This window comes from Thamnophis sirtalis, unplaced genomic scaffold, assembly GCF_051295495.1.
Source record: "Thamnophis sirtalis isolate CommonGarterSnake01/CBP01778 unplaced genomic scaffold, rThaSir2_p1.2 scaffold_11, whole genome shotgun sequence".
NCBI classification, from domain to species: Eukaryota; Metazoa; Chordata; class Lepidosauria; order Squamata; family Natricidae; genus Thamnophis; species Thamnophis sirtalis.
The window spans coordinates 26,826,616-26,854,066 of record NW_028261391.1 but is presented as its reverse complement, the minus strand read 5'-3'; the positions used below and the strand labels follow the sequence as shown (position 1 = coordinate 26,854,066).

The 27,451-nt window shown below is 38.6% G+C and overlaps 1 protein-coding gene across 1 annotated transcript in view; it reads right to left on the bottom strand.

Annotated features, from left to right (window-relative positions):
• The window catches only part of WWTR1 (WW domain containing transcription regulator 1), a 99,638-nt gene that overhangs the window by 22,192 nt on the left and 49,995 nt on the right, over positions 1–27,451 (bottom strand). Inside the window, exon 2 of the mRNA XM_087725397.1 lies at positions 16,052–16,188. Coding sequence (XP_087581523.1) covers positions 16,052–16,188 — 137 coding nt within the window. The remainder of the gene's footprint in view (positions 1–16,051; positions 16,189–27,451) is intronic.

Genomic DNA, 27,451 nt, shown 5'->3' with positions numbered 1-27,451 from the left:
ACCTCAGTTTAAAAATCTAAGGGGATGTTAGGAAGTAGAACAAGAAGATAGGAAACAGCAGTGCTTTGAACACAAGAATGTGTTCCCAGCTGCATTTTTGCCACTATGTTTCATTTAGCTAAACCTTTTGGATTGTTTTTGAAGGCAGTTTCATCCACAATGCATGGACAGTTTCTAAATGGGGTTCACTTCTATTCTGCTTGAAGACAACAGGTAAGGCCATCTCTTCAAATGTACAGCTATTCCTGACAATATGCCTAACAGTTAAGCGCAAGTAGGCATAGGTAAAAAAACATACCGTGTTTCCCCGAAATTACGACATGTCCTGATAATAAGGCCATGTCACATTTTTCTGGTGGGCAAAAATATAAGCCCTCCCCCACAATTAAGCCCCTGGACAACCCCTCCTCCAGCCAAGCAGAGCGCCGCTCACCAACCTAGCGATATCCCAAAGGTGCCAAGCCACGGGAATCAGGGGGGAGGCAAAGGTGATTGCGTTGCTTAGCGCCTTCAGGATACTGCTAGGTTGGTGAATGGCTCTGTGCCCATCTGAAGAGGGGGGTTGCTGGATGGCTGGTCTCTTACGAGCAGGCTCCCAAAGAGCCGGGCACAGCAGCCACCCGGCAAACCCCCTTTCTAGCCGGGCACAGTGCCATTCACTGACCTAGGGGTATCACCAAGTCACATGAGTACCTGTTCGCCACCGACTGGCTCCCATGGCAATAGCAATAGTAATAGCAATAGCAGTAGACTTATATACCGCTTCATAGGGCTTTCAGCCCTCTCTAAGCGGTTTACAGAGAGTCAGCATATTGCCCCCAACAATCTGGGTCCTCATTTTACCCACCTCAGAAGGATGGAAGGCTGAGTCAACCCTGAGCCGGTGAGATTTGAACCGTTGAACTGCTGATCTAGCAGTAGCCTGCAGTGCTGCATTTAACCACTGCGCCACCTTGGCTCTAATGGCTTGGTGCCTTCGAAATGGCTGTGAATGGCGCTCTGCACGGATGGAGGGAGGGTTGCGCGAGCGGCTGTTCCGCTCTTGCTCATGTGCCTGCCAGCCTCACGATGCCCTGGCCCAGCTCTCTCTGCAGAGCCAGGGCACCTCCACTGCTGCCACCGCTGCCACCGCTGCTGCCACCACCGCCACTTGGCTTTTTCTGCGGCTTCCAAACTGAGTCTTCTGGCAGTGGCCGCTCTGTGCCCTATGGTTGTGGGCCAGCTGTCAGCAGAGCGTACAACCATAGCGCATACACCAAGAGCGGCCACTGTCGGAAGACTTGGTTTGCAAGCTACAGAAAAAGCCATGTGGTGGCAGCGGCAGCAGAACTGCTCTGGCTCTGCGGAGAGAGCTGGGCCAGGGCATCGTGAGGCTGGCAGGCACGTGAGCAAGAGCGGAACAGCCACTCACACAACCCCCCTCCAGCCATGCAGAATGCCATTCACTGCCATTTCGAAGGCACCAAGCTGCGGGAGCTGGGCGGTGGCAAACAAGCGCTCACATGGCTTGGCGATACTCCTAGGTCAGTGAGTGGTGCTGTGCCCGGCTGGAAAGGGGGTTTGCTGGGTGGCTGCTCATGAGTGTGGTCGCTTCATGGCTACTGTGCTGTGCTGCTGTGACAGCGCAACATAGCCATTCGCCCATGAGTCTGTGCTCTGCTCTTTGGGAGCCCGCTCGCAAGAGAGCAGCCACCCGGCAACCCCAAAACAATAAATCCTCCCCTCATAATAAGGCCCAAGCCATATTTTGTGTGTAAAAAGAAAATAAGACCCTCTCTTATTTTCGGGGAAACACGGCATAACTACAGATACCTTTATTTTACATAATTAAGCAGAGAAACAATTTTCGTGTATTATTCTGTTCATTCTCTTTGTAGTCCTAAAAGCATACCAGTAGTCCATATAGGGCCATACACATTTTGAAAATCATTGTAAAAAGTACCTCAGGGAAGGACTGCACCTATTAATGCAGCTCGTCCTTCTTAGGTGTCTACACAAGCCTGAAAGAAAGTTGTAGCTTCTTTAAGAGTTGCATTATGATCTACTTCCATGGTATCTTTTTTCAAGCTTGCATGGATGACTGAACAAGGACATGAGCCCAAATACTTCCTCTGAATTATTCTTGAAGCGTACATAGCACAAATAGTACCTATTCTCTCTGTTCAGGCTGTGCAATTTTTAAAAATCCAGCATTAAAGACCAAAGCTTAGCCGGCAACACAGAGCAAAGCAAAATACATACCAATGCTGACTTTGCCAGTTCACTAATTTCCAAGATGGATTCTAATGTAACTTTTTTAATTCAGGAAAGACTTAGAAAAACAACATAAGGGTATGATTTATTTAAGAATGTCCTTCTATTTGGACTCCTTTTATAGAATAAAAAGAGAGTTTTTATTCTACATGAGAGAGTGCACTAATGCAGCCTTGGTTGCACTTTGTGGTGTGTTCAGGAGAAGGCGATAGTGTCCTGGTGTTGATTTTTGAGTGATATGCATCACCACTGGCTGTGGTATTCTTCTGACCAACTCAAGGGATTGGGAGTACGTGGCATGGTGTTGCCCACTTTCTCCAGGATTAGATGCAATCATTGTTGGTGGGACGAAAGAAGGGTGCATGCTTTAAGAGGTGCCTCAGGGCTCTATCCTCTCTCCACTTTTGTTTAACATCCACATGAAGAAACTGGATGAAATCATTGTCGGCACAGAGACAAGTATCATCAGCATGCTAATGATGTTCAGTTGTACAGTTCTTAGGAAAGGGAGGGTTTGATATTTCCAGCCTTGCCTATGTGAAGGTGTTTTTTTTTTTTTTGTTAATATTCATTTTAAGTATGCTGCCTAGAATTATAAATTGTTGGTGGGCAGCCTTATATATATCCTATAAATAACAAACAAATAATCTTAGGTCATGGCTTTTCTTGAAAACGTACAGGTCCATAGAAACCATAGAAAAAGCTAAGGTGAACTTCTGATTTTGAGCACCAAATAAAACATAATACAATTGGTGCACAGGCTGTTGGGAAGATATCAGCCATGTTAGAAAAAGCAAAAACGGAAAAAGAAAAAAGGAAACAAAACCAAAAATTTCCCACACAAAACATTTCTTTCTATTACAATGTCCCTGCCCTGTTCATTGCAGTCTTTAGGAAAAGAAAAAAAAACCTAGAAACTATGGCTCCCAAGCCATTGCTCTTTTCTTAGCACAGAGATACAAACTTTGGCCAATTCAGAGGTATCAACGACCTCTTGGTTGAGGGTTACATTGCCCCCCCCTCTCCGAAAGAGAAAGGAGAGATCAGGACCACAAATGGCAAAATCATTGGAGAAAAATATAATGAAGTTGAGCAGAAAGTGGAGTTTTATATTGGATTCAAATCAAATGACTGAAACCCTCTTAAAAACTCTTAATTTGTTTTGGGGTTCCACTGATAGTGTTGCAACTCATAGCTGCTTTTCCAGGTTAATTATCAGTTAACCATATCACGCTTATTATGATAGGCATTGCATGAACATGGCTTTTGAATAAATTACAATAATAAATGAACTTTACATGTTGAAAATATTCCTCAAGCTCTTGAAGAGTTCCTCTAAAAATTCCTCAGCTTAGTGAGTGGTTGAATATGCTAAATGTGCCGGGAAATAGCTCAATTTAATATTCTTTAGCTTCACTTGCCACATATCCTTCAGTGACATACATAGATACATAGATACATAGATAAATAGATACATAGATACTTACATACATACATACATACATACATACATACATACATACATACAGTGACCCGACAAATGCGCACCCAACAACAGCGCGCTGACAAAACCACGGCGATAAAACTGCAACGTCGACAGCGCGCCGACGAATGAGCACAGAAGCGCGCCGACAAAAGAGCGCCGTCAGAAGCACCATTACGGTTAAGGTAAGGGTTAGGGTAAGGTTAACGGTAAGGGTTAGGGTTACGTTTAGGGTTAGGGTTAGGTTCAGGGTTAGGTTTAGGGTTAGGTTCAGGGTTAGGTTCAGGATTAGGTTTAGGGTTACGTTTAGGGCTAAGTTTAGAGCGCGCTTCTGTTGGCGCGCTGTTGTCGGCGCGCTTCTGTGCTCATTCATCAGCACGATTTCGAACTCGCGCTTTTCTCCCCGCGGTTTTGTCGCCGCACTTTTGTCGAGCACGCATTTGTCGGTGAACCCATACATATGAACCCAGATTGGTGTGCTGCATAATGTAGTCGGAAATGACAGCAAGGATCCCAAGCTGTCAACCCACTTTGAATGATTTATCTCAGTCTTTGACTTGACTTTGTTGTCTGTGGAAATTGGTAATTCATCTTTCAGCTCGTGTGTGTGTGTGTGTGTGTGTGTGTATTGGAATATCTGACCTCATCTCAGTCAATAAACATCACAGCAACACTATATATCAGATCATCATGCAACTATCCAATTCCTCCAGTATGTTCCAATACTCTTCTTTTATAAAGTTAGCATTTTTACTGTCAAGTTGAAGCAGGGTAATTGTACATAAAACTGTAATGGATTGTTATTGAGCGTGAAATACCGATTTTGAGATGTTCTATTTCTTTCTTCAGTAATGCCACAAATCTCTCCATAAATCAAATTGTAGCAGAAGTATCATCAGTATCCCACTTTATCCTTTGATAGGGCAGCAGTATAAACTGCTGAGAACATTTTGACAAAAATATCTTCACCTCTGGTTGTGACATGCACTGCTTGCAGAGACAGCACATCTCCTCTTATCTAAAACTGAGGTGTGACTCCTCGCACAGATTGCTAGTTGAGCAATGCCACTTAGGACTACAATCTGATCTACAGTAAAAGGGATAGAAAACAATCTATGCAGTTACCCTCAGAGACTGTGAAAACTCAACAGCCATGTCAGCAATGTGATGGACCCTCACTAATATCTTATCATTTTGCTGGAATAAGACTGTGGCTTAATACCAAAGACAGCCGGTTTCAAAACAAGCCAAATGGCTTTCAAAGCCCTCATCCCACCCAGAATTAGATAGAAGCAATTTTATATCCATGTATAACAAATGGAGCCAATTTAGGAAATATTTTCTGAACTGTGCTATCCCCGGCCACCACTTTGCAAATGAAACAGAAGTCAGCTTTCAATTTATCTCTTTAAAAGTAAATTAAATTGTAAGCCATAAAGTCAAAGTTTATGCACTACACCACAGAGAACATTTTAAACATTACTGACAATGTTTGGAGGACATTATGGCCTTATATACACAAATAGCTCTCTGTTAACTAAGAATATCCACAATTTGAGAATTAATCTGCCATGTGCTTGTCCCAAAATAGTTCAGTAATAATATCTTAATTTCATACAAGTCTGAATGTAACATTCTGCTGCACTAGTCTAAATTTTCTTAAAATCCTAGATAGCCCATATCCCCCTGGACTTCAAAGTCTGGATCTGACCTTGGGATTGAGGATCCCTCACATATATACACCCTATCTTGTGGTGGATCTGTTCCTATACAGATTGACAGAGCTGGTAAATGAAGCATTGTACTCTCTGGTAAGCACAACATTTGAGCCCCCATGGGATTCCAGAGTGGTGATAAGCAGATATCTTGCTATTAAGGATTACCAACTTCTGGCTGCAGAATTTAAGCCAGGCCCCAGAATTGAGATTCTCAGTCATTCAGGTCATGGCTGTCTCAAAGGTGCTTTTTCAAAAGGCAACTGGACTTTTTTTTTTCCTTGAAGATGTTTCACATGTCCTGTAACATGAATTGCAGGAATATCTGAAAAGCTCAGGATTTTCAATCAAAACCATATACATTCACACTTTAAACCCCAAAATGCACTAAGGCAAAAGCTTGTCCATCCCAGGGCTAAAACACCCAGACACAAACTGAGCAATATGATATATGCATTACAGTGCAGTTAGACATGTGCAGATCTGTACATGGCAGAAACAGACCAACCATTTCATAAACACATGGCACAACACAGGAAGACAACCCCATCAGGACAAGATTCAGCAGTCCATTTGGAAGACAAAGTTCATTCTTTTGAAGACCGCAAATTCCACATTCTGGACAGAGAGAACCAGTCTGAAAGAGGGGTCAAAGAGTCCATCTACATTAAGACTGAACAGCCCTCTTTTAACAGATGGAGAGGGATACATCACCACTTATCTCCTGTTTACAGCACAATCCTTTCAGCAGTTCCAAGAAGGTTCCACACCCATTCACACAATACCTTGAGGGCGTAGATAAACCTCCAAGTGACCTCAATGACTCCCAGAAAGAGTGCTGAAGACCAGACGATTGCAAGGAATATAAATCCTTCCATTCTCCACCCTTCACTCCAAACTGAAGAAGCTTCTTGGATGAGAAGTGAAAGGTCTTCAAGGAAAAACAAAGTCCAGTTCCTTTTTGAAAAAGCAGCTTTGAGACAGGTCCCAGAATGTTACCTGACTGTTAATTTTTTATTGCAGAGTAGGCAAATTATTAAATATGTGGGGAGTGTTCATATTAGCCTTACTAATTAAATTAATACAGAGATTTAATTAAATTAAAATTCATTTTTGCCCTGGCCCTACCTAGATTTTGTCAAGACCCCTGACAGGAAGGTGTGGATTTCTGATAACTATGGTTGATCAGATGGCCGAGGTAAAGGCCAGGGGAAATTTTGGGGGGAAGTGGGCCTCCAAATCAAAATTAGACAATGCCCACCTAAACAACTCAAATACAGGGTTTAACAGGTTGGAGAATAAGAAAAGGAATGGAATACATCATGAAGGGGCACAGGTGGTTATTTATTATTGGTGAAAAAAACCACAGGAAACTTTGTGTCCCTTTATTTCATGTTTCAAAAGTAGTAAGAGAGTAATAAATTCAAAGCAAGAAACCTAATCTGAATCTTCTCTGCTTTCATTAACAGCAAAAGGAAGAAAAATTCACAGCTGGCTTTTTGCAAACTTTTTTCCTAGGAAATCTGTCTATACCATTTAAACAAAGAGTGCCTTTTCCTCCACAAACGGCCACTGTGTTTTTGGCTTTGTGCTGCAGTAAATGGAAATCAGGCCATCTGTGAATACTGTAATGATATGAATATCTGAATCATATACTTTCAAAACCGCTGTTACATTATACTAATTATTTTTCAGCGTCGTCAGCATTTCTTTATAGTTCCTATTTCTTACATCACTGATATTAATTACACCAATTGTAGTTTTCCTACCCCCACCCCTCATAATTTAGAATAGTTTAATTTAACTTGAAATTTCTTTTTCAACATAGAGGAAATAAACAGAAAACTGCAATATAGGATGGAAAATATACAGTAATGCAGCAACGTTAGTGCAAGGAAAATATAAGAATAATAGAATAACAGAGTTTAAAGAGATCTTGGAGGTCTTCTAGTCCAACTATGCTGAAGCAGGAAACTCTATACCATTTCAGACAAATGGTTGTCCAATCTCTTCTTAAAAACGTCCGTTGATGGAGCACCCACAACTTCTGGAGGCAAGTCATTTTATGGTCAATTGTTCTAACGGTCAGGAAATTTTTCCTTAGTTCTAGGTTGGTTCTCTCCTTGATTAGTTTCCATCCATTACTTCTTGTCCTGCCTTCTTGTGCTTTGGAGAATAGGTTGACCCCTTCTTCTTTGTGGCTCCTCTATTATTGTGGGTGATAAATGTTTGCTAGATTTCTGTCTCTATTTGTGATTTGTGCATATATTCTATCTATCTATCTATCTATCTATCTATCTATCTATCTATCTATCTATCTATCTATCTATCTATCTATTTACCTACCTACCTACCTACCTACCTACCTATCATCTATCTATCTACCTACCTACCTACCTATCATCTATCTATCTATCTATCTATCTATCTATCTATCTATCTATCTATCTATCTATCTATCATCTATCTATCTACCTACCTATCATCTATCTATCTATCTATCTATCTATCTATCTATCTATCTATCTATCTATCATCTATCATCTATCTATCATCTATCTATCTACCTACCTACCTACCTACCTATCATCTATCTATCAATCATCTATCTATCTATCTATCTATCTATCTATCTATCTATCTATCATCTATCTATCTACCTACCTACCTACCTACCTATCATCTATCTATCTATCTATCTATCTATCTATCAATCATCTATCTATCTATCTATCTATCTATCATCTATCTATCTATCTATCTATCTATCTATCTATCAACTATCTATCTACCTACCTACCTACCTACCTACCTGTCATCCATCCATCCATCCATCCATCCATCCATCCATCCATCCATCCATCCATCCATCCATCCATCTATCTATCTATCTATCTATCTATCTATCAATCATCTGTGGAGAGGAGGAGTGAAGTTTCAGTTGGGCGGTTCCAGCCACCATGTTGGTTTTTTGACATCCCCATAGATGCCCCTGCTGAGCATGCTATAAAAGTTTTACATGCATGCATGTATGCATGCATGCATACATACATATGTAAACTATCATATTGAGAAAGATGTTGATGTAAAAACTGAAGGGGAAAGGAAGTTCTGGAGGAGTTTCCGCATGGTTCGGGGGGGAATTTAAAGGATTGTAAAACAAAACCTGCATCACACCTATTTATGGCTTAATATTCTAGTTTTTATGTGCATCTTGCTTCCAAATGGCAGTAGATCACATAATAGCTTTTTAGGGGACTTCTGTGAGCCGTGTCTCTGGGTCCTTAGATTGCTGTAAAATCTAATCTTAGCCACTAATCTGTCAGTAAAACGGCGATATGTTCCCTATTATTCAAGAATCTAACAGAAAACTGTATCTTAACCATTAAAAAAGAATTTGATATAATTCTTATGACCTCCAAATTTATTGAATTCCTATAATTCCCACCTAGCTGAAGTCCAACAAATCTAAAAATTATCAGACTGGGGTCAGAGTGGCTTGTATTTTTCCTCTAAATATTTCATTTGCCACCTATTACAAAAGCCTTCACTGTCTGTTGTAATTTGTTTTTCTGACTCATATTCTCATAAACTGTCTACAGGCTAGGACAGCACAAGATTTTCCTTAACATGCTTCTAAGTGGGAAGACACCAACGAGTATAATGAGGCATAAATACTGATAAATTATAATAGTTTACTGAAGGAATAAACCCTGAATAATGATTTTGTTACTGTGCTTTTGATATTCTGCAACTTTCAGCGCTGAGCAGCTTTAAAAGTATTGCTATAAACTCTGGAAATTGTAGTTCAATATTAAAAACTCCAGTAGGTTTTATTAGGATCTCTAGTCAATAGTGAACTAGTCCAGGGTTGGGTTGCTCCTGGTTCAGCCCTGTTCGGCCAAACCGGCAGTAGCAGCAGTGGGAGATCCCGCTCACCTGCCGGGACACTTCTGCGCATGCGCAGAAGCATTGCACAAGCACACGAACGAGCCCGAACCAGTAGTAAAAATATTTGTAACCCACCACTGAACTAGTCCCTATTTATATATTTCATCCCTACTCCAGTTTGTTGCAAACTCGAGAGCATCAAGTGTCATGCAAAGCAGTCTGATGAAAAACATATGTTTGCAGAGATAGGAAGAAAATCCAGCCACATTACACTTCTGACTTAGTCACAGCATTATGAAAGGAAAGGGTGGGGGGGAGCAGTCTCTCTCCTCTCTTTCTCTTTGCTCTTGCCAACAAAGAACTGCCTGTTTCACTTATTTCCCAGAAACAGCATTAGTCTTCCAACAAGGTCAGCAAAAATACTGCTTTCCAGTTGAGAGTACACAGTGGTCCAAAAATCTGTAAAGTATTAAATAAAAACCCTGCACTGTCCTAAGTCAGTAGAAAACTTTTTGTTCAGGTTTGAAAAGAATGATAAAGAAATAAAAACATATAGTCCAGTAAGAACTAATTCATACCTTGATCTTGGATAACTAAAATTTAACAACACTTCTGGGCCTTTGTGTTTAAATCCTGGGAGAAACACACACACACACACACACACACACACACACACACACACACACACACGAACTGAGAGAGAGAGAGAGAGAGAGAGAGAGAGGGAGGGAGAGGGAGAGGTATAATGCCAGCTCCTTGAATTTTCACAAAATATGTTTAACTGAATTGCACCATATATAAGTTGGTCAGGAGGCCACAAAACAGAAAGAGGGAAGGAGGGAAGATGACAGGCAGGGAGTAATGGAGCCAAGCTATTTTAGTCCGCGACCCTTCTGCAGTTCACCTGTTTCCTGCTTATGCTAAATTGAGGTCTGACAGAGCAATCTTATACATGTCTACTCAAATAGACAGAAGCACTTGTGGATAAGCCTTATACTTCCACCTTCTCTTTTGTCAATTATATTTGCTTCTCCAAAAAAATTACATTAATATTTCAAATCCCAGCTGGCGCCTCTCTATTAATTTTAGGGTACTGAATAATGCAGTACAATTTGAAAGAGAAATAACTTTTGCAACCCAATTTCACCAAAGGGATGCCTCCTCTCCAGAGGCTGTAGCAAGTATCATCTCCGGCCTTGGTTTTCTCACCTTTGACATGTGCCAAATACATCAGATTCAGAACATTGCCAGCTTATATGCCTAATAATATAGTAAGGTTAAAAAGTTTTTTTTTAACTGTTGCACAGGTTTTATTTTGGGGGTTTCTTATGGGAAGGAAGAAAAGAAAAAGCAGACACATAAGTCCAAATGGCCCACTGCAAATGGTACTTACAGCATACATAAACAAGAAAAGACAAAAATAATCTGGTTTTTTAAATTTTTTTAAATGGAGCTGATTAATGGGACCTTCCTCTGAGTACCTGTACTTTAAGTAGCCATTTGACTGCAATTTACATAGGTGTGTCAGGTCTCAAATTCTTCTTTCTCCTGCCAAGAAATAATGGCCCAGAGCCTCGGTTTGACTACGTGGGTGGAAGGCAGAGGGGAAGATATTTTAATGAAGATAAAAGTCAAAAGATTGGCAATTTAGGCCTAAGATTGGACTCCTAAGCTGAGTTTTCAAGTCAACAGCAGACTGTTCTCTTCCTTTCCTTGATTCTTCTTGTCTGGAGTCAAGTTTGAACGTCAGACAAGTTTTCCCATTTGCCTCTCGTCAATCACAGTCCAGCAAAGACAGATGAGATCTACAGTTTCTCCAGTCAACCAGCAGGAAGGATCCCAAGAAGGGGATAGATAACCCAGGAAACTCTTTTCAATGGCACTGAAGAAGCTGATCATGTCTTAATGTTCCTGCCAGATTGCCTGCCAGTTTGGGAGGAAAGGTAAAGCAGCGGAAGCGGGCACATTCTGAAGCCAGAAACACGAAGAGAAGCAGTACAACTAGAAGAACAATACAGACATTTTGTCCTCCTAGTTGCTAGATCTTTTAGAGATGGAAAGAAGTAAAAATTCTACCAAGTCTATCATTTTCAGGATTTTTTTCTTCGGCTATATTGGATTATAGTTCCTTTGCTCAGCATACAGCAGGCCAAACTGCTGGTTGGTTAGGGAAGATGTTAACTAAACAATAGTGTATATGGAGATCACCTTGTTTGGACAAGTTATTTTAAAACAAGGTCAGGCAGCTTCTGGTGGACAGTACCCTGTTTCCCCAAAAATAAGACCTCCCCGGATAATAAGCCCAATCGGGCTTTTGAGCGCATGTGCTAAAATAAGCCTTCCCCAAAAATAAGCCCCCACAAAAAAAAATATTGCAACACAGCAGCAGTCGTGAGGTGATTGACACCTCCTGCACCTCAAAAATCATAAACCTTCCTCAAAAATAAGGCCCAGCGCTTATTTCAGGAGTCAAAAGAAAATAAGACCCTGTTTAATTTTTGGGGAAACACTGTATCTCTTTCTCTTAGCCTTTTTGTGGAAGAGCTGAAAGCTTATAAACATGTAGAAGACCCTCTTTAAAACTAATTTGTTGAAAAGTGTGCTAGTGAAAACTAGCTATTTTGCCTCCAGATTTTGTGATGTGATTTGTGGAGACACTAGGGACAACAAATTTGGGGCTGCAGGAGGCATTCAGGTTGCACACTTGTTCCAAAAGATTGGAACCTTCCCTAATATCTGGATTCTATTATTATTTTGAAATTAATTACAAAGATGTCTCTAGAACTAAAGAATTCCATTTCATTTTAATAACTCTCCTTTTCTAGCTTTTTCAGCCCTTGTGCAGTAAATTTAACTCTTGATTAGATAGTTGAGAAATGTAGAGTGCATAATGAAATTCACATCACTCAGATTAATATCACTCCGAAGGGAAAAGTGTGGGGGGGGGGGAAATGGAGGTAGACAAAAAAAAACAAAACACCCCACAGATAATCTACCTGGAACATCTTCCATTGCTCCTAAGGACTATCTGTTATAAACAGCTCTGTGGGGAAAATCTTGTTGACCTATGTTTCTATATTTGTATTTCGTTAATGCATTTTGATACTGCACACCAGCCATTTTGGGAATATCTGTATTGCTAAAAGTAATACAATGATAGCAGTAGCAATATACTAACAAGTGCATAACAAAAGAAGAAGTTTCAAAGCAACTTCACAATTCTGTGCAACAAGTAGTCCTCACTTCTAACAAAGGTAATGGGACTATTTAAGAAAAGGACAAAAATACAAAAGGAAAGAACATTTGAATTTAAAAGATAGGAAAGAACGACAGAACCTTAGTTTACTTTGGTGTTTTATCCAATAGAGTATTTTTCCTAATGTTCCTTTTGGAAGAACAATCAAACAGGGATCTACTTTAAGGAAATAAACTTGCCCTGAAAGTGTACATCTTGGTGCTAAAAATTCCTCTATTCTGCTTCTATGTTAACCTTACCTATCTCTGTATATAATTTCTCATCAACTTGAAGAAACTTATATTAGAGTACACTGTACACTGTGGTAGACACATGATATACAGTATGTCTCCACCCAAGCAAAAATAACTTGGCCACCACTTGGTCAATATCTCAAAGTCGCTTTTTCAAAAGGCAACTGGGCTGTTTTTTCCTTGAAGAAGAAGAAAAAATGTTTTGTTCTTCTTCCTCAAAGAAAAAACAGTCCAGTTACTTTTTTAGAAAGCACCTTTGAGACAACTATGACCTGGATGTCTGAGAATCTCTGCTCTTTCCCTTTACTCTTAAAAATCTAAATATGAAAGATAGTTTTTTATACTGTAGGAAGTTATCACCCAGCCCTCTCCCAGAAAAATGAAATATCCTAGGAAATATTGAAAAGGCAGAATATTTCTCTGGATGTGAAAAGAAAGAAACATGTTTTAAAAGACAGAATAGCTGCCTGCAGCTTCCTGCCCATCCCCACTTTGTCAATGGGCCATTAAGAAGGCCAAGCTAGTCCACTTTACTTAATAAAGGCTTCTCCACTTCAGCTCCAGGGGATGGGATTAAAGCATGATAATATTGGCCCCAACTGACCACATGGCACTTGAGAACTCAACCAAACCTGGATTCAAAACACAGCCTAGAGAGTTGCCCCTGCATGGCCCTATGGCAGTCTGACAACCAATCAGAATACATTTCTTACACAGGAACAGGAAACAGAGAGGTGGGACTAAACAGGTAAAAAGCCTAGCAAGCCCCTCCTTCAGCCCTTCTCTTCTTCTCCACCAACATTGAAGCATGTGATCACCTTTTCTGTTCAGGACTCAAGCAATGGCGGTCCTGTCCACCAATAAACCATCTTTCCAAGCAGCCTCCATGTCTCCAGTGTCTTTTTCCCCACTTGGAGCCGAACCCAGAAGGATATTTCTTTCATCAATACTATCTGCATTATTCCCAAAACAGATAGCATTTTTTCCCTATGACCTTTAAAAGGTTGGGAATATCTGATTTACCTGTAAAACAACCTCAAGCATTTCATTTGATTTCTGGTGTATACTTTTCTTGTAGAGTTGACTGATGAAAATTATCTGCTATCTCTTGGCATTAAATACAGCGAAACAAAGAATGATTCTACACATGTCCCTGAGGTGTCATCTAACTTATCTCTCATTTGTAAGGGGGAGGGAGGGAGAGAAGAAGAATAAAGCCTCCAGGTGCACAGAAACATTTATTAATCTCACTATGTTTTGGAATATTGTGTAGCCATAAATAAAAAACATGATGATAGAACTTCCATAATGCAAATAACCAGAATGAGAACAACTAAATTGTTTATTACAATATTTGGAGAGTTCCCTTTGAAACCTAAATCTCATTGTGGTTTAGATATCTAGTCCTTCTGTCTAACCATATTAGGAGAAATTCTAGACCTAACGTAAAACAGTCCCAAAATTGATATAAGATTCTTACATTGCATGCACAAGTTGAAGACCTTTTTCTCATCAATAAAGCAGGGATAGCGGAAACTATGTTCCTCCAAATCTGACTGAAACATACCTGCCAATATTGCCAACTATGGGAATTGTTGCCATTTTTAGTTTAGTTCAATAACATATACAAGTAAAAAAAATTGAATTACTGTGCCATTGTAGCAATATACCACAAAGATCAGACACAAAAAAGATGGAAGAACTAGAATTGGTTAAACACTGAATTTCAATTTATTTCCACTTTGTTCTATTTAATCAGAAATCTTTACTAATAAAACACCTGCCACGGTGTTTTGTACCCTTTCTTGAAATACAAGACGAAAAGTGAAGTAAAACTGGATAAGCTATTCAGGGAGTAAACAATTTTCCCAGCTCATACTAGGAAGAAGCACAACAGTAAACACCCACATAAGAACAGACCATGACATACACTTAGAAAAACTTTTAATCTCCACCTTGTTCATGGCACATTTTCCAATACAATTTTTGTTGCCTAAATATCTTAAGGCAAAAGACAGAAGTATATAATCTGTTTTTGAATAGATTTTTGCCAGACTATTAGATCTGTCTCCTTATCCAATTTCCATTCCATCTGTGTTGTCTGGGAAAATGTTGGCTCAGCAGGCCTGGTTTCAGGGCTCATGGGCTGGTCTAAAAAAAAAACCTGCTTCAAATTTGAACCAAAAACATTCTTTTTCCTTTGGCTACATAAAGGTGCTAAATGTCTGGGATTAACATGTGCTATCAAAGTTCTGGGAAAATATAATTTGCAATTAGGAACTCAGATTCACAAAAAGAAAAAAAAAATCTAATTTTGAACATGTAACAGGATTCAGAGCAGTAGTAGTATCAGTGGTATCAGTAGTGTTACCAGCTATGGCTGGGGAAAAATTACTTGGCGGAATTTTTTATTCATTGCCAATCTTTACAAATACAGTATATGAGGTAAGTATAATAATAATCAAATGCAGTAAAAGGCACACTTTATATTTAGATGCGTATTTCTTCTTCTCTTTCCTTGCCTTTCCTTATCAGTTTTAATCACAATTTGGTATTAGAATTATAATAGATATTAATTACTCCACAGATCTGAGGGAGAGGGGCAGTAAAAATAGGAAATATAAACAAACAAATAAATAAATAGGTTCCATCTTAGCCAGAGCTGAAATATCTATTTCAGATCCTAGTTCACCATAATTTTTAATTATAATGATAAAAAAATGCAGCACAATTATATGCATGCCTGTACAGAAGTAGCTTCAATTGTATTAATATGAGTTATTACAATTAAATGTGGAGTTAAGGTTAGTTGGAGTTAAATAAAGGTTTCTTTTAAATACAGTTAACTACCAAGTAGACAACACAAACTTAACTTTCCAAACAAAAACAATTTCATTTTAAATCTTGTAAACGTTTCTACAAGACATTCCCATATGAGACACAAGTGAAACAGATGTTCACAGATTAATTTCCTTAAGAAATAGTATATTTGATACAGTTAAATGAACAACAACTTGCTAGGCCCAAAAGGTTCCTACAAGGATCTTGGATATTCTTCAAGAAGCTTTCTGTATTTTCTGACTCACTCTAATTGTTGGACTTAGTCCTCAAAGTTTATTCATCATTATGCACAGTCAACCAAGTATATTGTTTGTCAATAAAAGAGATTAGAAGAAGGTCACAATTATTTGGAACTCTTGTTCCTTTTCCTATTACTCACCGAGGTTGGGTTGCGACATGGCCATTGAACGTTGTGATACTGGGGTGGAAGTGGTTGAAGGATGATGGCTCATGTGATTTAATGGCTGGGTCATAGTCTTTCGAGGATCTTGCCAAGTTGTAATTTTCTCTATGTGGCTACAAAAGAGAAAGTTGGGAGTTATTAAGATTGTTCCAATCATAGTTTCAATTACATGATGCTCATTTGTTTATGCTATCTATTAGTCTGCCTCCCTATTTTTTGTTGGCACCATAATATTAACACATATAAGTATCCAAAATTGCTATTTGTTCACTCTTCTGTCATATTATTTTACTACCAATCACGGAGCTGATAAAATATCTGTTTTTGAGATGAATAAACAATATGCCAAATTCAGCATTTATCTACAAGGTTATTCTCCAAAGAACTCATCAATCTGTCTATTGAAATTACTCAGCTACATTTGAATATCTTTGTATTATTGGATGTAGTCTTGCAAACAAAGATAGGAATATGCAAACTCTGAAAAAATTTCAAGGGCGAAGTTCTTGAGACATCTGAGAGTTCTTGAATCTTGCAAAAGTTAATTTTCTATTTACCTAAAAGTATTAACCCTTATTGCATTAATTACTAGTCTTTGTACAGCCTGAAATGTCTTAATTATTTTATTATTTGTCCTTTTCCAAATCCTTTTCTTTAAAACTGGGGTGTCAAACTTGTGGCCCACAGACCGGATACGTCACGTTCTGGCCCTGCCCAGTTTAGCAAAGGGAGTGGGAAAGTCCTGATGTCACGTGACACCGCCATGATGATGCAAGTTTGACACCCCTGCTTTAGAATTTCCTGTCTCCAAATATGTAGATATCCCTTGAACTTGTTTTTTACATTATTTTCCTATAACAAGGTCAATGAATTCTATAGTGGGATAGTTCCCTTCCAATCACTCCAGAAGTAGCTCTAACTCTGATGGTAATTCCTATCAGAAAAGATTATTCCATTCCCCTCATAAAATATCTGTTTTTGAGATGAATAAACAATATGCCAAATTCAGCATTTATCTACAAGGTGATTCTCCAAAGAACACATCAATCTGTCTATTGAAATTACTCAGCTACATTTGAATATCTTTGTATTATTGGATGTAGTCTTGCGAACAAAGATAGGAATATGCAAACTCTGAAAAAAAATCATTTTTTAAAAATGAAATTTCAAAATTTTAATTCCAATCTGCCTTCAAACTTAGGTACATATATAGTTAGTTAGCTACTTGTAACAGCTAGTTTCAATTACACACTTGGTGTTTTAGCAAGGCTTTCCTTCTATGTTGGCACCTTGAGGAGCTTCTACTAGTTTCATACATGATTTCATATAGATATGTAAAAAAACAACAACCATGCCAACATCAATATCAGCCTTGCAAGATAGTGCATACAAGTAATACATCCAGAAGAACAAGCTCTGTTTTATTTTAAGGTACATTAGCAAAATATTGCAAATCTGAAAGTACATTTCTTCTCCCATTGCCTTTACAGCCCAAGAAACTAAGGAGGGTCCCTCTTGAAATGTTCACCATATCCACCTGCCTCTTGTAGGCAGTGGTCACTTATCTGACTGTTGCCCTGGCTATGGCTCTTGTCCCTGTCTCCCAAAGTAGAATTAGTTCATCTGGCTCTGCTCCCTGTCTGGAGTACTTCACAAACTTGGCATTCAAATTGGTATGATTTTGTTTCGTAATAACAGCAGTAAACAGTAAAGTACTACAGGTAGTCCTGGACTTATGACAATTGAGTCCAACATTTCTGTTGCTAAGCGAGACATTTGTTATGTGAAATTTGCCTGCTTTTACAACCTTTCTTTTCACAGTTGTTATGTGAATCAGAACAGCTTTTAAGTTAGTAACACGGTTGCTAAGTGAATCTGGCTTCCTCATTGACTTTGGTTGTCAAAATTTCACAAAAGGTGTTCATATCACGTCAGGACATTGCAGTGGTCATAAATATGAGTCAATTCCCAAGCATCTGAATTTTGATCATGTGACCCTGGGATGCTGAAATGGCTTACGTGTGAAAATTATGTCCCTTTTTTCAAAGGCTGTTTGTAACTTTGAACACTCACTATATGAACTGTTGTAAGTTGAGGACTACCTGTACAGAAAATAGCTCCTAGCAAAAAATTAGGTTTTCTCCAGGATATTACCAAACTACAGAATTCCGTAAGTCTGACTGCTGCAGAAAACTTAATACTGGCCATACCATGAAGGTCCTTTTTCTGTATCAGAAACAAGGCACCCAGCCCACCTAGGTACTGTGCCAGGCATGAAATCCTCTTACCTTTGCTATTGGTTTGGAACTGGGAGCGTGCACACTCACTTTGCTCAAGGCGCTTCTGCACATGTGCAGAGCGTCCATGATGACATGGGTGGGTGGGCGGAGCCTCCCACCACTGGTTTGTGCGAACTGGGGCGAACCAGCAGAATAGCACCTATGCACTGTGACCCTAACATGATATTGGGGGGGCGGGGGGATATTCAATTTCAGTTACCACTTGTATCTATTGTTTATTTTTATCTTTCTCATGTGGGCTTAATTTGAGTTTTCCTTCTAGCTTAGAATTCCAAAACTGGAGGTGGAGCTATCTCCTCCCATAGAAAGACCATCAGAGTCTTCTAGCTCTGCCTACTGTTTAAGATGAAGGGAGCGATCAGAATGCCCTGTATCTACTCAAGCAAAAAGATACCCAAATTCATTTTTGCTTGTGCTTTATTCTTTTCTTTATCATTTTATACTTGTAAGCTTGCAGACAACTAGATTTTTTTTTAAAGCACAATGAATGCTTTTAATTTTTTTCTTATGAATAATAATAATAAAGATAATAAAGGTGGTAATGAAAATAAATAAACAAATAAAAAAATGTTAGCATGGAAGTGGCACAGATTCTGATGCAACTTTTAAAAACTCTAAAAGTTTAGGTTCACCTTTATCCCAGATTTTCAACTCTGCAGCTCCAAAGCCACTTTCAATTCTTCTGTATCACTTGTGCCTCCCTTTCATCTAGTGAGTCATTTCCTGACTTCAAGGTTTCTCTCAATTCTAGTTTTGCTTTCCAGCGCTTTTTTCTCTTCTATATTATGAAACATTTTTTCCTCTTCTTTTCAACTCTGTGCTGTCTAAACATCTAAGTTCTTTTTTGTTCTATAAACAAAACATTGAAATGTATTTGATGCCTCTACATATGTTGGCTATCATCTCCCACAATTGTTCAAGAGATTTAGGAACTATGAATGCTGTGGTTTAACATATATTGTATAGAAAAGTTGTTGAAAGTGAGCAGACTGGAATCTCAACAAATTCCTTTCTAAAAAAAAGGAGGGTTAACAACATGTAAAGTATTCTGGGCTTAAGGATAACAAAAAGATTTTAGAGGAATATGATCAATATTTACAAAATCATGCATGGAGTAAAGAATATAGATAGAAAATTATAATTAAATAAAAAAATAATTTAATATTATATTATATCATATCAATATTTCTAAAAATTGACTATTCTTCCTTAATGAAAAAAACCTTGAAAATCGACCCATTTCCCAAGTTTGTCCTTCCAGGATATGAATTTCAATTTAAGTATTAAAATTGGACAGTTTTAAATCACTCCTACCCCTTGTAATAAAAAAATATAGTAAGAGTTTTGTACATCTGCCAATCAGTTCAGCAATTCTATGCATGTAGTAGCTAGATTATTTGCATTTTAAGCAGCATAAACTCTATGTGGCGTTGAAGTTTTGACTGACATAAAGAGTATATGACTCACTTAAATAATATAATTTATTAAGATGGAAGTGATTTAAAATGTTGAAATAAACTGTTTCAGCAAATTTCAAATAGAAGTAAACTGAAATGCAAACAGAAAATTAGATATTGAAATTGGACAATAAGAAAGTTTTCTCACACAGGAAGACAACATAATGATCAAATAATAATCCTAATCTATCAATAAAAGAATGTTTATATGAAATCCCAATCATTTTTAATAATAAATGCTTTATTGTGCAAAAATCTAATGTCACATGGGGCAGTTACACGTAACTGTGGCTTTGTTGATAGTTGATAAAAAGGCATCAAAAGACATTTTTTGTGGCATGTAATGGAATACTGCAGTCTAAAGAAATGAGAACTTAAATATAAGAAAGGAAAAAGTGGAAATATGGGGAAAGAAGGAAAAAATATGGAACAGCGTGTTTTTTTCTTTGTAGCAAAGAAAATAACAAAAATTAAACCACCTTAGAATCTAATTCATATACCACACTACTATATGCCATCACTGCTTTTTTTGTTGTCTAAGCCATAATTAGAAGAGCTTGTACATCCTGCAAGGTATGATTTATAAATCATAGGGTTCATTTATGTGGTAATCACAAACCAGACAAAACATATTATGGCGTAGTGAAACATGTGAATCCAGCCTATGGATTACATTGAAGTTCCATTTTTCTAAATTTTGACACAGTAAAATCAATACTAAAATAAACTTCACATGGATATCAGTGGGAACTAAATTCAACTAATGTAACTGGGTATAATCCGATATTGGAGTATTGGAGTACTGGAGTAGTTTATTTATATGCCGCCCTTTTCCCTGGGGGGACTCAGGGCGGCTTACAATTCGAAAGGAGGGGAAAACAAACAGATTAACACATAAGACAGTACATCTTTAAAAGCACAACATTCATACAATTCGGGTGGGTTACGGTCTTTAACCCCAGGCCTGACGGGATAGCCAGGTTTTGAGGGCTGTGCGGAAGGTCTGGAGGGTGGTGAGGGTATGAATCTCCACGGGGAGATCGTTCCATAGGGTCGGAGCTGCCACCGAGAAGGCTCTCCTCTGCGTGGTTGCCAGTCGACATTGACCGGCAGATGGAACTCGGAGGAAGCCTAATCTATGGGATCTAATTGGTCGAGTGGAGGTAATTGGCAGTAGGCGGTCTCTCAAGTACCCAGATCCACTACCATGAAGGGCTTTGTAGGTGACAAGTAGCACCTTGAAGCGTACCCGGAGATCGACAGGTAGCCAGTGCAGCTCGCGGAGGATAGGTGTTATGTGGGTGAAACGAGGTGCACCCACAATCGCTCGCGCGGCCGCATTCTGGACTAGCTGAAGTCGCCGAATACTCTTCAAGGGCAGCCCCATGTAGAGCACATTGCAGTACTCCAGCCTAGAGGTCACAAGGGCACGAGTGACTGTTGTGAGAGCCTCCCAGTTCAGGTAGGGGTGCAACTGGTGCACCAGGCGAACCTGGGCAAATGCCCCCCTGGTCACAGCTGACAAATGGTGTTCAAAAGATATGGTCTATTTTCATAGCAGTACAAAAAGTGAGGAACACATGTATTTATTTTATCATCACATACAGGCACAATGACTTTAATACCTATGAAATACATATATGATCCTCATTTTGTTAGCTGAAAGATGAACATCTAATAAACGACTAAACCTGACTCAGATTTAAATGGAAACTTCTTTTATCGGATAAACTGGTAATTTAAGATGAGAAAATGTATAAATTACTTCAATGTATGAACAAAGCAATGAGCTCTTCTAAGAAATGACAGTGACAGCAAATGAAGTTGTTTATTTTAATAAGCCTACCGCTGAAATAGGCACCTATTGTTTCCAACCATGCTCTATTCTCCCTCCTGTTACTGGCATGCTGTAAATATCACAGTGCCAAGTGTTATCTACTCTTTTGGGAAACACATTTGTCACAATACTCCCTGTTGCAGCAGTTGCTTTCTTGTTCACCAAATTAGAATGAAGGGAACGGCAGAGCCTGGTTTTCCCCTTGTTTGTTTTGTCAGTCATTCCTCCATTCCTTTCCATTGTAGCCATCAGAGATGCCCAGCCCTAAAGGGAGACTCCTGCCATCTGCTTCTTGTCCTTTCATATAACTATGAGCTTGATAACAACTATCTCCAAAATAAAGACGCTCTGAAGTACCCTCTCTTGAAGTGAAGCTGAAATGTAAGGAAGCCACAATCCCATGAAAATGGGAGGTGCATTTCTGCTTTTTTGAAAGCAGAGATAAACTGGAGAGAAGGAGCTCACAAGATTTGCATGCAGATCAAAGACAAAAAAAAAAGTGAAACAAGGCTGGGCAGGTTGAGCCCAAGACATTACAGTGTCTGAGAAGACTGGAGATTGTATTGTTCTCTCCTTTGATTGGCAAATGTTTGGCGACTGTTTAACAATAGAGTTCATGCCACCCTAAACCCTTTCTTAAGTCAGGTGAAACCTTTTGGTGGCTGAGGGCAACATTTAACATTTCGAAAGAGCCCAGGGCAACAGGGATGGGCGGTGATGAAAATGGAAGGGGCTGGAACCTATATTTTTTTTGGGGGGGGGTTGTTTTCTTAGTGTGAGTTTGAGGAATTCCTTTGTTTTCTATAATTACGTTAATCTGATGTTAGAGATTATGCTACAATAGTAATGTCTTTTTTCCCTTGTTGGGGCAAAAAAATGTTCCACCAATTACAGCAAGAAACCGTAGGGCTACAAGAAAGAAACTCTGGAGTCACAGGTTGATCCTCGCTCTCTTAAGAACACAAGACAGGGCAGATGGCTTGCAGTTCTCTTCTCCAGCACCAGATGCAGCTCTCAGCAATGGATTCTCTTCCTTTGCTCCAAAACAGTCTGGGTAATTGTCTGGTCAAATATTGGTAAAGTCTGCATAACTGTATTGTATCCCTCAACAGATGACTATCTGTTTGTATTAATTAGCATTAATTATATCAATACATTTAATATTTGGGGTCAAAACAAAATTGGAATGAATTACAGCATTCTCGTTTAAAGCTGGGTCATTTTTCACTACATCCAAACAATTCACTTAAAAGTGAATTCTCTTAAAAGTATTCTTAAAAGTACTTAAAAGTATTCTCAGGCGTAGAGAATGTACTCTTGTACTTGTAATTTCAAAAAGAGATTAAATAAATTTGAGGTAAGTAAAATATTTAAAAAAGGAAAAGGGGAAATAAAAGGAAGAACACCTTACTTAAAAAAAACACTATAAAGATTGCATCGTCAGACATCATTTGATAATATTTGACTTATCAATCAAAGGGCATCCAATATGCAAATGCTATCCAATTGGTAAGATCTTCTTGTGATATTATTCAAGGTGTTATGGAGAGATGAATATTGAAAGTAGGAAGCTACTATAGATAATTATAGATCTATAGATCCTTACAGATCTATAGATCAAATCAGATCATTATTCCATTTCCACACCAGCCTTTCTGAACTTAGTAGCTTTCACATGTGATAACTGAGCACAACACTTCTGGAAGAAATGAGGTTTTGAAGTCTAATTCTTACTAATAAGTAGCAATATCTAGATCAGGGATGTCCAATCTTGGAGACTTTAAGACCTGTGAACTTCAACTCCCAGAATTACTGAAAGCAACATTGAATGGGGAATTCTGAGAGTTGAAGTTCACAAGTGTTAAAGTGCCAAGGTTGGATACCCCTCAATTAGAGTTTCAAATAGGTGTGTCCAATTTTCCCGGTCTTAAAGCATTTTCCTTGGCATGCTCTATTAACAAATTACAACCGAATATTAAAATCATTAATTTTCATGGTTGTCTAAAAATGTGAACATTGCTCTCAGGTTTTTCAATAGCAATTGATGTAGCTATATGACCCATAAGATTTTCTGCTTTTAAATTAAATATATACTTTTTAAATCCTTGATTTAGTAGTGAAAAATCTGAAAGTGAATAAGTTGTGGTTCTTTTATTTTATATGCAGAAACTTCATTACCCTCTATTAGTCAACCCAATGACTCACTGTTGAGCATATAAACTGCTTCTACTGGAAAGTCCTACTAAGTGAATGACCCTCTTTGGATCTTCTTTCATGTAAATCATCGCACTTCACTAGTAGATGACCACACTTATATCAGCAAGGTTTTGGTTTTCAACCATATTCTGGAGAGCCCTCAAAAATATGCAGTGCAGTTCCTATTGTACAAGCAATCAATTGCTGCTGTTCTGAGTTACACATGAGGAAATTAATAGAACCGTGATTCAAAACCTATCTAGTGAGCATGCAAAGATATTAAAATTATGCAGAGTTTGTAGGTTCTAAAATGCTACAGCTTCATTTGGGGGAGAATGTGCTGAATTTGTTTTAAGCTAGAAACTTAAGCTTGTCCTTCTTAGTACCATTATGGTGAAAAGAAAGCCTTTCGATTTCATTCAAGAACATGACAAGAAAGTCTCTACAGAGGGATGGCTTTATTGTGGCATTTTTATTAGTGTGCTCAGCTTCAAGGAATTCAAAGAAAAGCTCTTGTTAGCAAATGCTACTTGACTTCATAAGGTGAAAAACTAACTTATTTTTAAACACTAGTACTGGTTTAAAATTAGCATTTCTATTTCAGTTGGTCTTAGAGAAGAAGAAAATATAATACTAAAGACAAGAAAGCTACATAAGATAATAAAATAGAAGGATTTCTTTTCTATATTTTGATTCAAAACAAACTGCCTTATTTAGTGACTGTTTACAATGATGATGACAAAGTAATTTCATGACCAATCCGTGCATTTTCAACCTCCACAGGTCTGTAAAGCAAAGGAAAGGTGAAGTAAGATCAAAAGCACGAATTATGATTTCACTTAGTGAGTGCTTCACATAACACAACTTCCTGTTGCAAATTGTGTCACTAAGCAAGAACTACTTATGTCTGATACTTGCAGCCCAGAGGTTTTCAGACTGCAGAACCTGATAGTTAAAGAAAAAAGAATTCCTGATCAAGAGACAAAGCTCTGGTGATGGAAAACTAGCTGCATTTGAATATTTTTTTCTTGCCTTTAATTTCTCACAGACTTTATGAAGTTATTGTACAACCAGAGTTATGCTGGAATTCAGTTTGAAAAACCCTACTCTATCCTATATATATATATATATATATATATATATATATATATATATATATATATATATATATATATATATATATATATATATATATATATATATATATATATATATATATATATATATATATATATATATATATATATATATATATATATATATATATATATATATATATATATATATATATATATATATATATATATAAGGTATGTGCGTATTGGAGCCTGTCCGGAGCACCGGATGCTGTTCCGGTGCTCCAGAGGGACCACCCACTCGCCCTCCTTACTAGTCTTTTAAGTCTTCCGCGCATCCATGCACACGCACAATGCATACAGCACCTGCGTGATGCTCTGCTGAGCAGCTGGAGGATCGTATAGGCTCACAGAGGATGTAAAACGCATGCACGTGTATGCTGTGCACATCCATGTGGTTGCCGCCGGGCCCATTCCAACCATACTGGATGGAACGGGATCCAGAGCCCACTACTTGTTAGCGTTCCAAATACCATGTAGAATCAAATCAAAGTCGAAGGCAAAACTATGCTTAAAGTTCCAATTTAATAAAACAGGCATGTTGGCACATAGCTGTGGGGATTCCAACTGTGGAAGTTACATCAGAATCCCACCCAGTTAAAAGTTCATGATCTTGTCCCCACACCCACAATCTATCACATAGTCCAATCTTCCTTTTCCACACTGGCATTTACGCCTAACTGCTTCCGGTCAGGTGTAAAGGTTTGGGAGACAAAAGATGACCTTGAGCTTCTAGGAAGGAATTTTTTATTTTGAAAACAACACATTTTACCCTTTGCTAAATCCCTCCCTTAATAAGAGTGTGGCAGGCCAAAGATTCTTAAAGGAACCGTTGCAGGCCTGACACAACTGATATATATATTTATTTATATTTATTTATTTATAAACATTTTTGGGCCTTTTGTAAGATCCTGAAGACTTAACCGTGTGCTTGAGAGTATGTGATGAAGTCTGCTTGTTGGTTCAGCTGACTCTGATTGTTGCTTCTTTAATTTTTCCTGGCTGCTATGTGTTTTATGTGGGATGTTATATACTTTTAACATTTTGTTAGCCACACAGTTATATATTTGAGATAGGTAAAAGTTCCCCTCACACATATGTGCTAGTCGTTCCTGACTCTAGGGCAGTGGGTTTCAATCTTCCTAATGCCTTGACCCTTTAATACAGTTCCTCATATTGTGGTGACCCCCATCATAAAATTATTTTATGTTTTCCGTATTTTTCAAAAATATGTGTTTTACGATGGTCTTAGGCGACACCTGTGAAAGGGTCGTTCGAACCCCAAAGAGGTCGTGACCCACAGGTTGAGAACCGCTGCTCTAGGGTGTGGTGCTCATCTCTGTTTCACAGCCGAAGAGCCAGCGCTGTCCAAATATGTCTCTGTGGTCATGTGGCCGGCATGACTAAGGCACACGGAACACTGTTACCTTCCAACCAAAGTGGCACTGATTTTTATACTTGCATTTTTACATGCTTTTGAACTGCTAGGTTGGCAGAAGCTGGGACAAGGTTGGCAGAAGCTGGGACAAGTGAGCTGAGAGCTCACTCCATTACACGGCACTAGGATGTAACTGCTGAATTGCCGACCTTTCTGACGACAAGCTTAGCGTCTTAGCCACTATATCCCATATATTTAAGATAGGGAGCCGTATAAATAGAATGAATGAATTAATGAATAAGATCACTTTAAGGTTGGGGTGTGCAAAGCCAGGGAACTTGGGCTATTAATTGGGAAAGAAAAATAGAAAGTCAAGGGAAGGAAGTAATTAAATGTATTTTTTTAAAAAACTTAGTTTAACACACAGGTCAGGTTGCAAGCCTATTATGCCATGATGGAGACATTGCATAGACTACTATATTGTGTTAATTTTTTCATTGCCATCAGCACTACTTTCAACACACCCAAGGAGAGGAAAGGGAGAGCAGTAATAGTAAGAAATCATAAACAATCATAATGCTAATGAATACAAACACTACCAATTGCACATTAGATCCTCCTGGCTGGTTAAGACCATCCAGGTGGTATCATGTGACGGGGTCCAAATGATGGTGAATTCATCCTTGTTGGAGGGGGTATTTCTGGCTCCTTTTAAAGAGGTGCCAGTGTGTCCCCTACTCAAGAAGCCATCGCTGGACCCTACAATTATGGGCAATTTTCATCCAATATCCCACGTCCCATTTTTGGGAAAGGTGGTTGAGAAGATGGTGACGTTGTAACTCGAGAGGATCTGAAGGAAAATGGATTATCTGGACCCTTTTCAGTCAGGTTTCAGGCCTGGATATGGGACTGAATGAAATGGATTGTTCTCATGGATCTCTGACAGGAGCAGGAGGGGGTGCATCTATCTTTGCTCTTTTTGAACTCTTGGCAGCTTTCAATACTATCAATACTATACTTTTGGGCCAACTTATGGAGTTGAAGCTACATGATAGTTTATGGCAACTAGTCC